General features: G+C 42.6%; 1 protein-coding gene across 3 annotated transcripts in view; it reads left to right on the plus strand.

Moving 5' to 3' along the window:
• The window catches only part of TCERG1L (transcription elongation regulator 1 like), a 277404-nt gene that overhangs the window by 232759 nt on the left and 29354 nt on the right, over positions 1 to 15291 (plus strand). For all 3 annotated transcript variants that reach the window (XM_053312335.1, XM_053312332.1, XM_053312334.1), the window contains exon 8: positions 445 to 599. In XM_053312335.1, coding sequence (XP_053168310.1) covers positions 445 to 599 — 155 coding nt within the window. The remainder of the gene's footprint in view (positions 1 to 444; positions 600 to 15291) is intronic.

Raw genomic sequence — 15291 nt, forward strand, 5'->3', positions numbered from 1 at the left:
CATGAGTCAAATGGGCCGTAACCCAGAATTTGGTTTAAAATAAGCCAAATCTGGTGTTAAACACCCCCTGAAACTGGTAACCTCCCAATGCTGCATTGCAGTAAAAATAAAATGCTTTGAGAGATATTTTACAGATCTCAAGAATAATATGTAGTTTAAACCTAATGGCAATTAGCTTGCTAGAAAATGTGCCTTAAATTAAACTCAATGCAAAAGTAAGTCTCAACTTGCCAACTAATGAGTCAGCAGTGCTTTTATATATGGTGGAATCACCTCTGGAAGTCTTCGCATGGAGCTCATCATGTAGATGTGGAAGATCAAGCTTATGTTGGGTTGAAATTGGTCTGCACTTACAGAGAACAATAGGTTAGCACTGAAATTAATATCATTTTTCTCCTTAAGTGTATTTGAGATTCTCTAAGACTAGTTTATTAATTAAAATAGGTGTATAGTCTGGACTGGAGATGACCGGGTCTTCTTCTTCAACCCTACAATGCAGTTGTCAGTATGGGAGAAACCCGTGGATCTAAAGAATCGTGGTGATATTAACAGAATCATTGAAGACCCACCTCATAAACGCAAACTGGAAACTTCAGCAAGTAACTAATGCTGTGATTATTTTCATCTATTTAAATTTAATGATGTGTGAAAAAGCTGGTCATTAAATATGCAAAGTGAAATGTCGAATGACTGAAAATTGGATGTTCATTCTCTATTAGCTCAAGTTTTTATTCTTGGATGTTGTCATGTATGGTTCTAACTTAACCATAAAAGGTCTACTACTAGGTACCCTCTTAGAGAATATGAATATATATATATATATATATATATATATATATATATATATATATAATCTCCTATTACATATAGATAATCAAAAGCTGTATGTATTCTAACACTTGGTTTTTCAACCTGATTCTGTACATAAATAAATGGTAGTAGGTCCCATTTATTTCAGTAGGACTTACTTCTTTCCGAATATTATTAAAATTAGGATGGTAGCTGAACTTTGCCTTGAGGATAAATGTCTGCCATCCCTTCATACTTTAAATACACATGTTAGAAATGTCTCAGCATAGCTTGTGTTATTCTTGTGTTAGCATGTGTTGAATGTCTGCAATTCAATCGTACTTTAAATACATGTTATAAATGCCTCAGCATAGCCAAATGTCTTATTGACCATACTGCCCAGGGGAGCTATCCTTTAATAAATGATTATTTAACCCAGCTGTAGGAGACAAATCTCAGATATCCATCTTCTGGATGAAAATTGGCAGAAATGTAAGGACTTCCATCCAAATATGGCATTGCTAGTTGCACCAGAAACTCAGACATTCTTGGCATGATAATTGAAGATTGTGCATAAGTATATTTTATTAAAATATATATGAGATGTAATATACTTAAATATCGGTAGAAAAATCAGTGACTGACATCCAAATGGCACACACATACAGCTAAAAAGGGAGTGCACTCAGCACTAGCAGGGGTTCACACACAGGAGGGAGGGGCAACTTTTTGCTGATCTCCCCTTCCTCCAGAAGCTCTCTCTGTGACCTGGATGTAGATCCCTGAAGGTCATGTCACCCTTAGGAACCAACTTTCATGTCACACAGAGCACTTCCAGAAGAAGGGGGGGGGCTGAGGAAAAGTAGCCCTTCATACAAATGACCTTGCGCTTCCAGGTGAGGGGGGGAAGAAAATCCCCCCACCACCGCACAGCCTCTAAACTTAAATAGTGCCTTTTTTAGCTGCATGCTCACAGCGTTAGGATGTTGGCCAGTATTGCCTCATTCTAGTTTGTATTTCATTTCCTTTTTGTAATATTCCATCAAGATTATAACTTGCTTTTATACTTAATATATATGACTTCAGGCCTACACAACTTGTCACTCAGCAAGCTAAAACAGCCCATTCATCTGCCCATTTATGGCTTGCCAAATGCTTGGAAATCTTACCTGATTTTGCAACATTGACATATTGAGTCATTGATGGACTCCGTTTGGCTTTGTGGGTCACAAGCTTAGGATATACTTAAATCCATTGTAAGCATTAATTGCAATCATGAAAAGATTTCCTTAGTGAAAGGTATGTGAATCTGCAATAATTAGGATCAATATTGTTTCCTGTATAATTTTTTTATTGAATAATATATACCACAGGAACATCAGTGTCCTTATAGGTATAAGGCATAGGTACAAAAATTGTTTGGTATTGCAGCAATGTGTCACACATGGGTCAACAGCAAATCTCTGTTGATCAGATAGTAAGGTCATATCTATATATTTAATTCTCTAAGGCATACCCATGGCTAATCCCATGCATGGCAACTCTCGTGAGAGTTTGGAGAGCTGCAGGATAGCCACAGGTCAGGTGGGATGGAAGAAAATAGAGGTTGCGGCAGCAGCCATCTGGCTGACCAGAAAGCGGCAGGGGGTGGAGAAGAAGTGGGCCAGCCAGCCGGCCAGCCAGCCAGAAAGGGGGCAGGAGAAGAAGTGGGCCAGCTGGCCGGCCAAAAAGTGGGGGGGGGAGTTGGCTGGACGGGGGGAGAAGAAGCAGGCCAGTCAGCTGGCTGGCCATCCAGAAAACGGGGGGCGGTTGGCCGGGTGGCGGGAAGAGAAGTAGCCAGTTGGCCAGCCAGCCAGAAAACGGGAGGGGTGGCAGCGGAGAAGTAGGCAGGGGGGAGAAGAAGCCGGCCAGCCGGGGGGGGGGGGGAGAAGCAGGTGGTGGGGAGAAGAAGCAGGCCAGCCAGCCAGAAAGCAGTGGAGTAGAGGGGAGAGAAAGAAAAAGATGGCGGGTGAGTGGGCTGGCTGGAGGTGCAGATACTCTTCGCCCAGCATAGCTGGTTGATAATTATTACTATGAAAGCAGACAGAACTCTTTTTGAACAAGTACTTCCCAATTCTCATCAGGATTATTAGAGAAAATATCACCATTTTGCTATGTATAAAAAGCAAACCATTTTTATATGTATAAAAGTATACCCAGTATTGAAGTAAATAGGGAAGCAATTGCTTGCATGGATCTTGGAAAACCAAAAATTCTAGTAACTAGGTGGGAGTTAGGAACAGGAGCTTCTGCTTGGGGTGTAGAGCCTAGAATAGTGATGTGCTCGGACTGGGCTGGAGGCCATTCTGCAGGCCTCCAGACCAGTCCGACCTTGGGGCGGTTCGGCGGTTCGGGCGCTGGTGTGGGGGTCCCTTTAAGGGTGGGGGGAGGGTGTACCTACCCCTCCCTCCGCTTGTCCCCCGCTGGCGCGTGCCCGTTTACCAAGCATTTGGGGTGGCAGGATACCTCCCTGCCGCCCCTCCCCCCTCTGGCAGCAAAAGGCTTCTGGTAGCCTTTTGCATGTGCGCACGTCGCGGAGACGTGACATGCGCACGTGACGTGCACACACGCAGAAGGCTACCAGAAGCCTTTTGCTCCCAGAGGGGGAAGGGGTGGCAGCCCAAATGCTTGGTAAACGGGCACGCACCAGCGGGGGAAAAGCGGAGGGAGGGGTAGGTACACCCTCCCCCACCCTTAAAGGGACCCCCACCCCAGTGCCGGTCCGCAGCTCTGTAGTTCCCTAGCCCAGAACAGATTCTGAGGATAGCCAGGTGGCAAAGATCAGTGAACTTTGATGGGTTTGGAGTAGGGATGTGTGAGCTGGCTCAGAGGCTCTCCCTTGAACCAAACCAAGGGGAACCGGTCTGAGGCCAAGTCGGTCTGAGGCCAAGCCAAATCTCCGTCTCATGAGCCGCTCGATGGGTATACTTCTAAAGGGGAATCTGGCAAGGATTCCCCTTTACAAGTAAAGGGCTAAATGCACGGGGGAGGGGAGGGGGAGGGGAGGGGAAAGGTAGCCTTTTAGTAGTCTGGCTTTACTCTGCTTTCTCTTCAGATCGTATAAATCTTTCATATAAAAACAAGTCATAGTGGCAGTAGTGGGGGCTCCTTCCACTGACTCACCTGCCAGCCTCCCAAGTGACTTGGTGGCTGCGTTGCGGCCCATTTCAGGGCTCAGATGGGCAGCTGCATCAGCAGAGATGATGGAGGTGGTGGCAAGGGCTTGTTCCACCTCCCTAACCCTGCCAGCCTCCCAAATGTGACACTTGGCAGGCTGGTGGGGTGTGTGGAAGGCCACCTCCACCACCGCTATCCCAGCCACCACCACAGCTTATTTTTAAAGGTAAATTTCTAAAAGGCTACCTTCTCCCCCCCACACACACACACATACCCCACACACATTTAGCCTTTTACTTGTAAAGGGGAATCCTTGCCAGATTCCTCTTTACAAGTATACCCGTTGAACCTCTTGAGCTGGTTCGATGACCAGACCAGACCAGGCCTGGGCTTGATCGAGCCCTCGAATCCGTTCCAGATTCAAGCTGAACTGGGCAAGCTGGTTCCATACAGATTCATTGTTTGGAGATGGAACTCAGTGCATAAGCTGTCTGTTGAATTCAGGAACACATCCAGTCAAAATAACCAAACAACCCAGGGCAAAGGTAGCCTTTCTCTTGCTTTTCCTTCTTCTTACTTTTCTGCCAACAAGACCAAAAACAAACAACAAAACATGCCTAGACTTTTTTCATTTGGCTGATTGGCAACATGAGCTGGAGTACCTGCATGTACATGGGAGCTGAAGGGTCCAAACTTCAGGCTGCAGTTCTGCCAGGAATCCAGCCATGTAGCCACTGACACACATCTTCTGAGTCCTAGTCCTCAGGAACAACAAGCTCAGAGCATGTAGAATTTGATTACCCATTTACCCAATCCAGGACTGGCTCATCTGCTTTCCCCTAATACTGTATTTTGTAGCAGCAATGTAGATAGGTTACTAAAAGTGAGAAGCATTTCTCATGAGCCCCTAGGAAACAGAGACCATGACTTCTAGCAGTGCCTGGTGGCACTCCTGCCCAAATAGTCTGTTGCTCAAAGGGTACATTTTTTGGCTTGGCTTGGAGTGCTACCAAATACTGCTGGATGCAACACTTCACCTGCAGGTTATACAGGCATGGCTTCATGCCACGGGGTATCTGAAGAGTGAATCTGCTTCACAGCAGATTTGCAGCTGTCTAATTCAGGGATTAAATGGACCATTCACAAAGGGTTGGCTTTTGTCGACATTCCCTGTGGATCCTTTTCCTCTATGTGTTCCCACAGCTTGCCTTGTTCTGGTTTTTTTCTCCAACCAGTCACATCCCAGAAGAGGAGGCAAGAGACCATTTTTTGTTGTTAGTTTGATGGTAGGCTAGGCGTTCCACAAGTTTGACTGGCCCAAACAACAGAACGTTCAACCCGAAGTGTTCTTATCTCAGCGGATGTATCTGTTTGGATGTTCCTAGGAACCGCTCCCAATTTTGAGCGGTCATTTTTATCCTTATGTCATGTATAACAACTGAAGGCTCCTCTAGGATAATTTATTCGTGTGAACAAAATCAATGGGCTCTATTTTTCAGCGACTCCTCCCCCACTACACACATGAATTATCCCAAAGTTTCCTTTCTTGACTTGCAAGCATGAATGAATGAGAAGTTGGAGAGATGCTAGCCTGGGCTGACTTCATGACAATTCACATTTTGACAAGGCTTAATTAGTACTAGGGTCCATCTAGAACCATTCAAAACTATGTGAACAAGAAAAAGGCCCCTTTGAGCATGTGCAGAGTGCCGTGGAAGTCACAACCGAGTCTCAAACTTGAGTCCCAGCAGCTCTCATTTTTTAAAATTAAGCTCTGAGTTTCCAACACATAGTGAAAAGCCACCCCCTCCATTAGACCCCCCCAAAACAAACCTTGAACCAATACTTTTTTTATAAGGGTCTCCACCACCACCATGACTTACCAACACTGTTCTTTGAGCCCAGCCTGGAACAGATTTTCTAGGTTCACCAAACCTTTTTAAAACAGCCATCCTAGGTAAACACTGCCAAAGCTGCATGGTTGATTACGGGTAGTTTTTCTCCTCTCCAGCCTTCGGTTTCCAGCCAGCTTGTTGGGAAAAGGCAGGCTATAGGGGAGGGGGAAGGAAGGCAGTCTTGGAGAAGTACATAGCAAGCAGTACTTCCAGTGTCCAAAGCTGTTTGCAATATTTCTCATATTACAGATTCCGAAAGGGCACCGGCTCTCTATTTAGTCCATTTCAATAACAGCTTGGATTCTTCCCAAGCAAAGTTAGCCACAGTAGACCATAGACCGGGAAAGCAGACCATAAGGAACACAGCTGTCCAACTCCCCTTCTGAGTCTTCCCTTGGTGAGACAAGTTGCCAAGCAGCCCCCTCTGCTGACTCTTGGTGTTCCGCAAATCCACCCAGCAAATTAAAACAAAACAAAACAAAAACACAGAAGTGTGAATTTTGAAAAAAGCTCATTTATTGGCAGTGGCCCCTCTGGACATCGTGGAGAAGCATCGGGACATACAGGTGAAACTCGAAAAATTAGAATATCGTGCAAAAGTTCATTAAGTTCAGTAATGCAAATTAAAAGGTGAAACTGATATATGAGACAGACGCATTACATGCAAAGCGAGATAAGTCAAGCCTTAATTTGTTATCATTGTGATGATCATGGCGTACAGCTCATGAGAACCCCAAATCCACAATCCCAGAAAATTAGAATATTGTGAAAAGGTTCAACAGTCTAAGCTCCAGGTGTCCCACTCCAATCAGCTAATCAATCCATAACGCCTGCAAAGGGTTCCTGAGCCTTTAAATGGTCTCTTAGTCTGGTTCATTAGGAATCACAATCATGGGAAAGACTGCTGACTTGACAGTTGTGCAGAAAACCATCATTGACACCCTCCATAAGGAGGCAAAGCCTCAAAAGGTAATTGCAAAAGAAGTTGGATGTTCCCAAAGTGCTGTATCAAAGCACATTAATAGAAAGTTATGTGGAAGGGGAAAGTGTGGAAGAAAACGGTGCACAAGCAGCAGGGATGACCGCAGCCTGGAGCGGATTGTCAGGAAAAGGCCATTCAAAAGTGTTGGGGACTTTCACAAGGAGTGGACTGAGGCTGGAGTTAGTGCATCAAGAGCCACCACACACAGACAGATCGTGGACATGGGCTTCAAATGTCGTATTCCTCTTGTCAAGCCGCTCCTGAACAACAAACAACGTCAGAAGCGTCTTACCTGGGCTCAAGAAAAAAAGAACTGGTCTGTTGCTCAGTGGTCCAAAGTCCTCTTTTCTGATGAGAGCAACTTTTGCATCTCATTTGGAAACCAAGGACCCAGAGTCTGGAGGAAGAATGGAGAGGCACATAATGCAAGATGCTTGAAGTCCAGTGTGAAGTTTCCACAGTCTGTGTTGATTTGGGGAGCCATGTCATCTGCTGGTGTTGGTCCACTGTGCTTCATTAAGTCCAGGGTCAACGCAGCCGTCTATCAGGAGATTTTGGAGCACTTCATGCTTCCTTCCGCAGATGAGCTGTATGGGGATGCTGACTTCATTTTCCAGCAGGACTTGGCACCTGGCCAAACTGCCAAAAGTACCAAAACCTGGTTCAATGACCATGGGATTACTGTGCTTGATTGGCCAGCAAACTCGCCTGACCTGAACCCCATAGAGAATCTATGGGGCATTGCCAAGAGAAGGATGAGAGACATGAGATCAAACAATGCAGAAGAGCTGAAGGCCGCTATTGAAGCATCCTGGTCTTCCATAACACCTCAGCAGTGCCACAGGCTGATAGCATCCATGCCACGCCACATTGAGGCAGTAATTGCTGCAAAAGGGGCCAAACCAAGTACTGAATACATATGCATGCTTATACTTTTCAGAGGTCCGATATTGTTCTATTTACAATCCTTGTTTTATTGGTTTCATGTAATATTCTAATTTTCTGGGATTGTGGATTTGGGGTTCTCATGAGCTGTACGCCATGATCATCACAATTATAACAAATTAAGGCTTGACTTATCTCGCTTTGAATGTAATGCGTCTGTCTCATATATCAGTTTCACCTTTTAATTTGCATTACTGAAATTAATGAACTTTTGCACGATATTCTAATTTTTCGAGTTTCACCTGTACCAGAAACCTCAGTTTTTTTCAGAAAAAGCTGCTCCAAATAGAGGATTTTTTTAACTTAGGACATAATTCGGGCTAAGCTAGAATGCACAGCCCTAATCTAGGGAAAGCCAGAAGCTTGTGTGAACTCGTCCCTGATAGCCCATTGTGACTTTGGGGTAAATCCAGCTGGTATTTGAACTCGTGCCCTCCATGCTGGAGAAGTTGTGAGCTAAAAGCCATGTGTGTAAAAGTCCCTGGAGCATTTTCAGACAGCAGGCTTTACAGTGAGTTTACTGTGAGATTTCACTGTGAATTCAAAGTTGCCCAAAAAACTCAAATCAAAAAGTGGACTTTTTCACCCTGAATAGAAATTGGGTGACACTCTAAAGCGCAATAAAAACCCAAATCATGTGTCAACTGCTCCCCAGTAGCTCTCAGGGGGTAAATCTGGCTAATATATGAACTCACACCCTCCATTCTGGAAGAGATGCCAACTAAAAGCCTTGTGTGAAAAAACTCCTGGCATTGTTTTCTGTAGGTTTGTTCATGGTTGCTTTTCCTTTTCAGTCACCTGCCTACATGGCTGCTATGAAATATAGGGATATGCAAAGGAGACACTCCTTTGTTTGTTGGCTGAACACACAATACCTGCACCTTCTTTCAAATGACTTCTTGTTCTATCATTAACTATCATCACTTGCCTCCTGGGTGCACCTCAGCCAATCAGGTCCCCCTGTCACCCAGCCAATCAGCTGGGCGCAGGGACGCACATTCTAAGGCACACCCAGGAGAATTAATAATATAGATATTGCAAACAATGGCTGACATACTGTGCAAGGGTATGTCAGCCCAGTAACATTGCATGCACGCAAATTGCACAAATTGTACAAATGATATGACACAGGAGTAAGCCCATTATTTCCAGTGGGCTTATTCTTTTGTCACATTCACACAATGTTTGAAGTTGCACAGCTTGCATGCACACCATGCTTCTGGGCTGATGTACCCTTGCGTGGTATGTCAGCTAATATCTTATCTGTGTTTTTCTGCCTAAAATGACCAGGAGGTAAGATATTGAAAATTATAGATTATCATAATTTTGTTAAAAATTTCACTAACAGACCTTAGTTCCCTAAATTGAATTTGTAAGTGACTCTGTCTTTCTTAAATCAGGTTTTATGAACTTTATAAAAATAATTTTAAAAAATTCTCAATATTATTATTATTATTATTATTAATAATTATTATTATTATTATTTTACATTTATATCCTGCTCTTCCTCCAAGGAGCCCAGAGCGGTGTACTACATACTTAAGTTTCTCCTCACAACAACCCTGTGAAGCAGGTTAGGCTGAGAGAGAAGTGACTGGCCCAGAGTCACCCAGCAAGTCTCATGGCTGAATGGGGATTTGTACTCAGGTCTCCCCGGTCCTAGTCCAGCACTCTAACCACTGCACCACGCTGGCTCACTGCCCTTTAACATATTGAATAAATAACTCAAATGAACTATTTTTAAAAGATTGTTGTTGCACTGAATTAACACTAATTATATATATTATAAAAAAACAGGGAATAGATAAAACCTTGACCAAGCACAGTTCTCAGAGCATTATAGGTTAATAGCATCTCTTCTACCATTAAATCAAATGCATTTGGAACTCATGCATGAATGAAAACTGAATAATTAAAAATACGTCACATATGCATAAAACTAATATTCACTGATATTCATGAAGGTGTCATAGCCTCATTTAATGAGTGGGCATTATGCTTTTCTGAACAATTTGGCTCAAATTCCGTTTCTTCTGAAATCAGGGGTTAAGGAATAGGAATGCTAAATTCAATTGAATATTCTGGTATGGCATAATATAAAGGCCATTTCCAGAAGAGAATAAAATATAGGTCATAAAAATTGTAGGTAGCCATGTTGGTCCATTAGGAAAAAAATCCAAACACCACATTCTAGTTAGTACCTTTATTATGACCAACCAAAACAATATAAAACTGGGCCTGATGAAATACCCCCAAAGTCTGTGTTTTATAGAAGTTAGGGAAGGTTATACTGATTCATGTTGATCCAATCAACATTATTTGATCAAGAATTCAGACACACATTCCCACATGATTAAACTACATCATGCCATCATGCTGGCAGGGGCACCCATAATCCTCGCTTGAAATACTGTCTGAGCAGCCCTACCTGGTCTAGTGGCTTGCCTTAATTAGAGATGGAATGACATCCTCTGTCCTATTAGCATAAATGTCTAAGACAGGATAGCCCTGGCTCTCTCTGTCTCTTTCTGATATTGATTGGTTCATGTCACCCAGCCCTGAATAGTTTAAGTGCTTTTTTAAAAGACAGGATTTTGAAGTTCTCTCTCCCCACCTCCTCCTTTCCTCCTTACAATTCTTCCTTTCAATTGAATGTGAGACAGATGGGCTATTCCAGGATGAGAACAAACATGCTATAGCCATTTTGGATTTGTTTGATATGGCTTGAACAAAAGGACTTTGGGGACTCATGCAGGTTTTGAGCAGTGCTAAGTACCCAGACTTTTTCCAAGCAGTTAAGGAAAGCATCTGCCTAAATAATCCGGTATTTTGCTGTTTTAGTCTCCTTCCTCACTGTAAGAGTTCAGTCTAATCATGTATCCATTTATCAGTATTGCACCCACGTTGTGTGAAAAAGCCTCTCTGAGAAAAGCTTGTTTTCATGCTTTTCTGGAAAGAGCCTGTTTTGGGGACTCTGCATCCAAGGCTGCCTATTGCCCTGACAGAATTAAAGATAAACAAGTGGCAGCTGTTGAGAAATAGCCCTTGCCTAACAGATTAAATGGCTGATTCGACTGGAACTGAATGTTTTATACCTGGGAGTTTAAAAGCTGGTGGAGAAGTGAGGAGCAGCGGGGGGGGGGAATACACAAGGTATAATTCGATTTTTAAAAAGGACTAGTCTTACTGACGGGGCATAGAAATATAAAAATTGTCAGAGTGCTTAGGCAGTGATCCCCATGATCAGACTGACCTTTTAGTCGTTCCATCTGAGTAGCCAATATTCTAATATTCTACCTGAGGCATTTCTACATGGATGTGTCATCAACTGCAAATATGCTTAGTGCTCTAATGCACAGTACAGCTTTTGCATAGCTGCATGAGGCTTGGATAGAACTTTCAGTGTGGATTTGCCCTAGACTGCCAGAAGCTTGGCTGAATGTCAAGAAATTCCCACTTGTTATTGTCTTATAAAGTTTTCTGTTTAGCATCTCAGAAGCTCAGGATGTATGGTTAAAATGGACTGGTGTTTTTAACCTGAACATGTTGTATATTGGTGCCTTATGGTGAAACCAACTATAAGATCTAGGTCAGTATTGTCCATGCTGACAGCTAGCATCTCTCCAGGGTCTTTAGAAAGAGGCCTTTCCTAGCTTTACCTGGAGATGCCAGGGATTGAAACTGGCACCTTCTGAGTGCAAAGTCACTGAGTTACATCCCTTTCCGCTAGCACATTCAGTCTTCCCCCCCCCCCCCTCTTTTCATTCTTCTATATCAGTTGCATGTTTATGTAACTCAATAGAATTTGGTGGCATTATATCACCATACAGGTGAAACTCGGAAAATTAGAATATCGTGCAAAAGTCCATTAATTTCAGTAATGCAAATTAAAAGGTGAAACTGATATATGAGATAGACGCATTACATGCAAAGCGAGATAAGTCAAGCCTTAATTTGTTATAATTGTGATGATCATGGCGTACAGCTCATGAAAACCCCAAATCCACAATCTCAGAAAATTAGAATATTACATGGAACCAAGAAGACAAGGATTGAAGAATAGAACAATATCGGACCTCTGAAAAGTATACAGTGTACCTTGCTTGATTGGCCAGCAAACTCACCTGACCCCATAGAGAATCTATGGGGCATTGCCAAGAGAAGGATGAGAGACATGAGACCAAACAATGCAGAAGAGCTGAAGGCCGCTAATGAAGCATCCTGGTCTTCCATACTACCTCATCAGTGCCACAGGCTGATAGCATCCATGCCACGCCGCATTGAGGCAGTAATTGCTGCAAAACGGGCCCAAACCAAGTACTGAATACATATGCATGCTTATACTTTTCAGAGGTCCGATATTGTTCTATTCTTCAATCCTTGTCTTCTTGGTTCCATGTAATATTCTAATTTTCTGAGATTGTGGATTTGGGGTTTTCATGAGCTGTACGCCATGATCATCACAATGATAACAAATTAAGGCTTGACTTATCTCGCTTTGCATGTAATGCGTCTGTCTAATATATCAGTTTCACCTTTTAATTTGCATTACTCAAATTAATGGACTTTTGCACGATATTCTAATTTTTCGAGTTTCACCTGTATATCATTGTGGCTAGATGAAGAGAGTATACATGGCATTAAGTTAACTTGCGCACTAATAAAAGCATTTATGGCCAATTAAAAAATCTACTGCCATCCCCTTTTTCAGAGTAGAATAACATTTTGCATTTCATTTTGAATAATGTATAAGGGTGACCTTTTTGAACTATTGGTTGTACTGCTGTCAGTGACTGTGTTTCTAGCTCTGTATAATTCCAGAAAGTGGATTATTCCAGCGCCTTTTTACTAATGCTCTTTCAGTATGCTTTCTCTATGCTCTCTATTCAAGTTATCTATCCTTACACTGAGACAAATAACTTTTAAGTGCATCGTAGCATCTACGATGCACTGGTTATGAGCTCTGTGAGGCCTATGGGGTGATAACGGTTTTATAGATGTTCAGTCTAGATCCCAAATTTTTGTGTGGCCCCTTGATGCCTAGGGAGTGTGACATTCCAATGTTTTGAGAAGGATTGTGGGCCTCTGGCTGCTTTATTAGGTTGGGAAATTTTGCATGGTTCACTCATTTGCAGGTACCATTTCCAGGGTTGGGCCTTTCATGAGGCAGTTGTCTTAGGCAGCAGATCATTGTGGTGCCAGCATGCCTCCTGCTACCACCAGCAGAACAGCTCTTCAGGACCAAACCTTGCAAGCTTAGTAAGGAGCACTTCGCCTCACACTCCTTGCAACGTTTACAAGAAAAGGAGAGCCCAGCACCTTCCCTCCTCCCCACCCTCCCCACTGCTTTCAAAGCCTATAAGCAATGGTTTTGAAAGGGGGATTACCTCCATCAGGGACATGAGATAAGGCAGCATTTGGTGCCTCACCTCAGGCACCACAATACCTAGGCTTCTCCTGGTGGTTTCCCAACTAGCTAGGGGTACATATGTGGAAGCTTGCTTCCATGCACATATAACCACTAGCTGAATCGGAGCAATTGCTTTTAATTTTCTAATTGAAACCTGAATATAATAATTCCTTCAAGTGTATCTTCTGATTTTAGACTGATTTTTTAAATATTGAAAATGGAGAGCCTATAAGACCATTCCTTCCCCCCCTCCCCCGCCAATCCTATTGCTTAAAATGCTTATTGCTTAAACTCGATCGTCATATTGAACTGAGTTGAGAATTTGAGTGTGGTTAGGTTGTCTGTATCTATATAGGAAAGATTAAATGCTCCAGAATTTCAAAAATAGATAATATGATTATAAACATCACACGTCTTCTTCTGGATGGTCTCTGTCCTTCACATAACTGTGCTTTGCATCTGACTGAAGGTTCGATTGGAAACTTTCCAAGCTCTTTTCTCTTTCTTTTGGTGGTAGCTCCTCTCCTCCTGCTCTCTGATATCATGTGACATGCTCGTACCTCCTCAGTTTTTCATCGTCCGCCAACACTACTATCTCAGGACTGTCAGAGAACTTTTCAACTGTAAAATACAATTTAGTTATTTTTCTCCTATTACTGCTATCTCTTATTATTTTCTTTCTTATCCCTGAACTGCCTTTAGTTTATACTTTACTTTTGCTTTCTTCTCTTGAATTTTTATTTCTATCTCCCACACACAAACAACTCCACCCACCCACCCCCAGGCCTTTTCTGAGGGAGGACTAGGGGATCAGAAATCAGCCTAGATTACTTCTTATGGCTGGTAAAGTTATGTTTAGATGCTGCATCAATTGCAATGCAAAGTTTCCCTCTTCAGACAGCCACTAAACTATTCTGCCTGGGTGAATCATACATTTCGTGTATACACTGTCTAAAATTTATGCAACAAGCACAGTGAAACAGAGACTCATGACTTAAGCTGGTCTTGTGGGAGAGTGCTTTACTGTCACTGGGATTTATGGACTCAATGAGCAGTGAATTGTCTGACCGTGCTCTGAATAAGATTCCCAGAAAATCTGCTGATATTGGGGCCACGGTGGCTGAGACTACAATCTTGGAGCACATTCCACTCTCTTCAGCGCCACTCACTCCTATCACTGAATTCAGTTGGTACCATCCATTTCAGGACGAGTATTTTCAGCTCATTCAAGTCAGGAAGTTATTACTAATAAGTGCATGGATTTTACTCCATCAGTAGTCTCCACGTAGACCACAAGCAAACCGGCTAAGAGACAAAAGGCTTCTATGAAAAACCTGCTAGCCAAAAAAAGGAAGAAAAGGCTTCCGCATCAGATTCAACACAAAGCAAGGAGCACAGGCTGAAGAATCCCGGCACTCCCAAGAATCCAAAGCCACAACAAGACTCCAATCTGAAGCCTGTGCAGAAGACCAAACTTCAAGTTCCCAACTCCCCTGATACAGAGAGAGAGAGAGTCACAGGTGACCATCTCTCACCCGTAACCAGAGGATCTGAAAGAGGACCCAGATCTCTACCTTTGTTCTGATGTTGACTCTGATCCTTCTAACAGTCTGCATTTTAAATTTTTATTGGCTTTTACAATAACTTTAACATTAAAATTACATTCATTTATCTGATTCTACACATAAGTAAATATTGACTTCCGCTTACCTATCTGCGCGGTTCACAATAACTATACATATAAACCATTGCTATAATAATTCAAAACATACATACTCCACAATACTACTCAATTTTACCCAACCCAACCTGCTGTTATTACTATATTTCAAACTCTACTGAAAAGTCCATATTAGAAAAATAATTCTTTAAGTAAAGCAAGAACGGTTCCCAATCTTCTTTAAAACATTCCAAATTTCTGTCTCTTATAAGTCCTGTAAGCTTTGCCATCTCTGCGTATTCCAAATTTTTTATCAACCAGTCTTCTTTTGAGGGCATTTTAGTGTCTTTCCATTTCTGCACATATACTATCCTGGTCGTCGTGGTCGCATACATTAAAAATGTTGAATTTCTTCTAGAGAACTCTCTTTCAGTTATTCCCAGCAGGAAGGATT

This window comes from Hemicordylus capensis, chromosome 3 (genome assembly GCF_027244095.1).
Source record: "Hemicordylus capensis ecotype Gifberg chromosome 3, rHemCap1.1.pri, whole genome shotgun sequence".
Lineage (NCBI taxonomy): Eukaryota > Metazoa > Chordata > Lepidosauria > Squamata > Cordylidae > Hemicordylus > Hemicordylus capensis.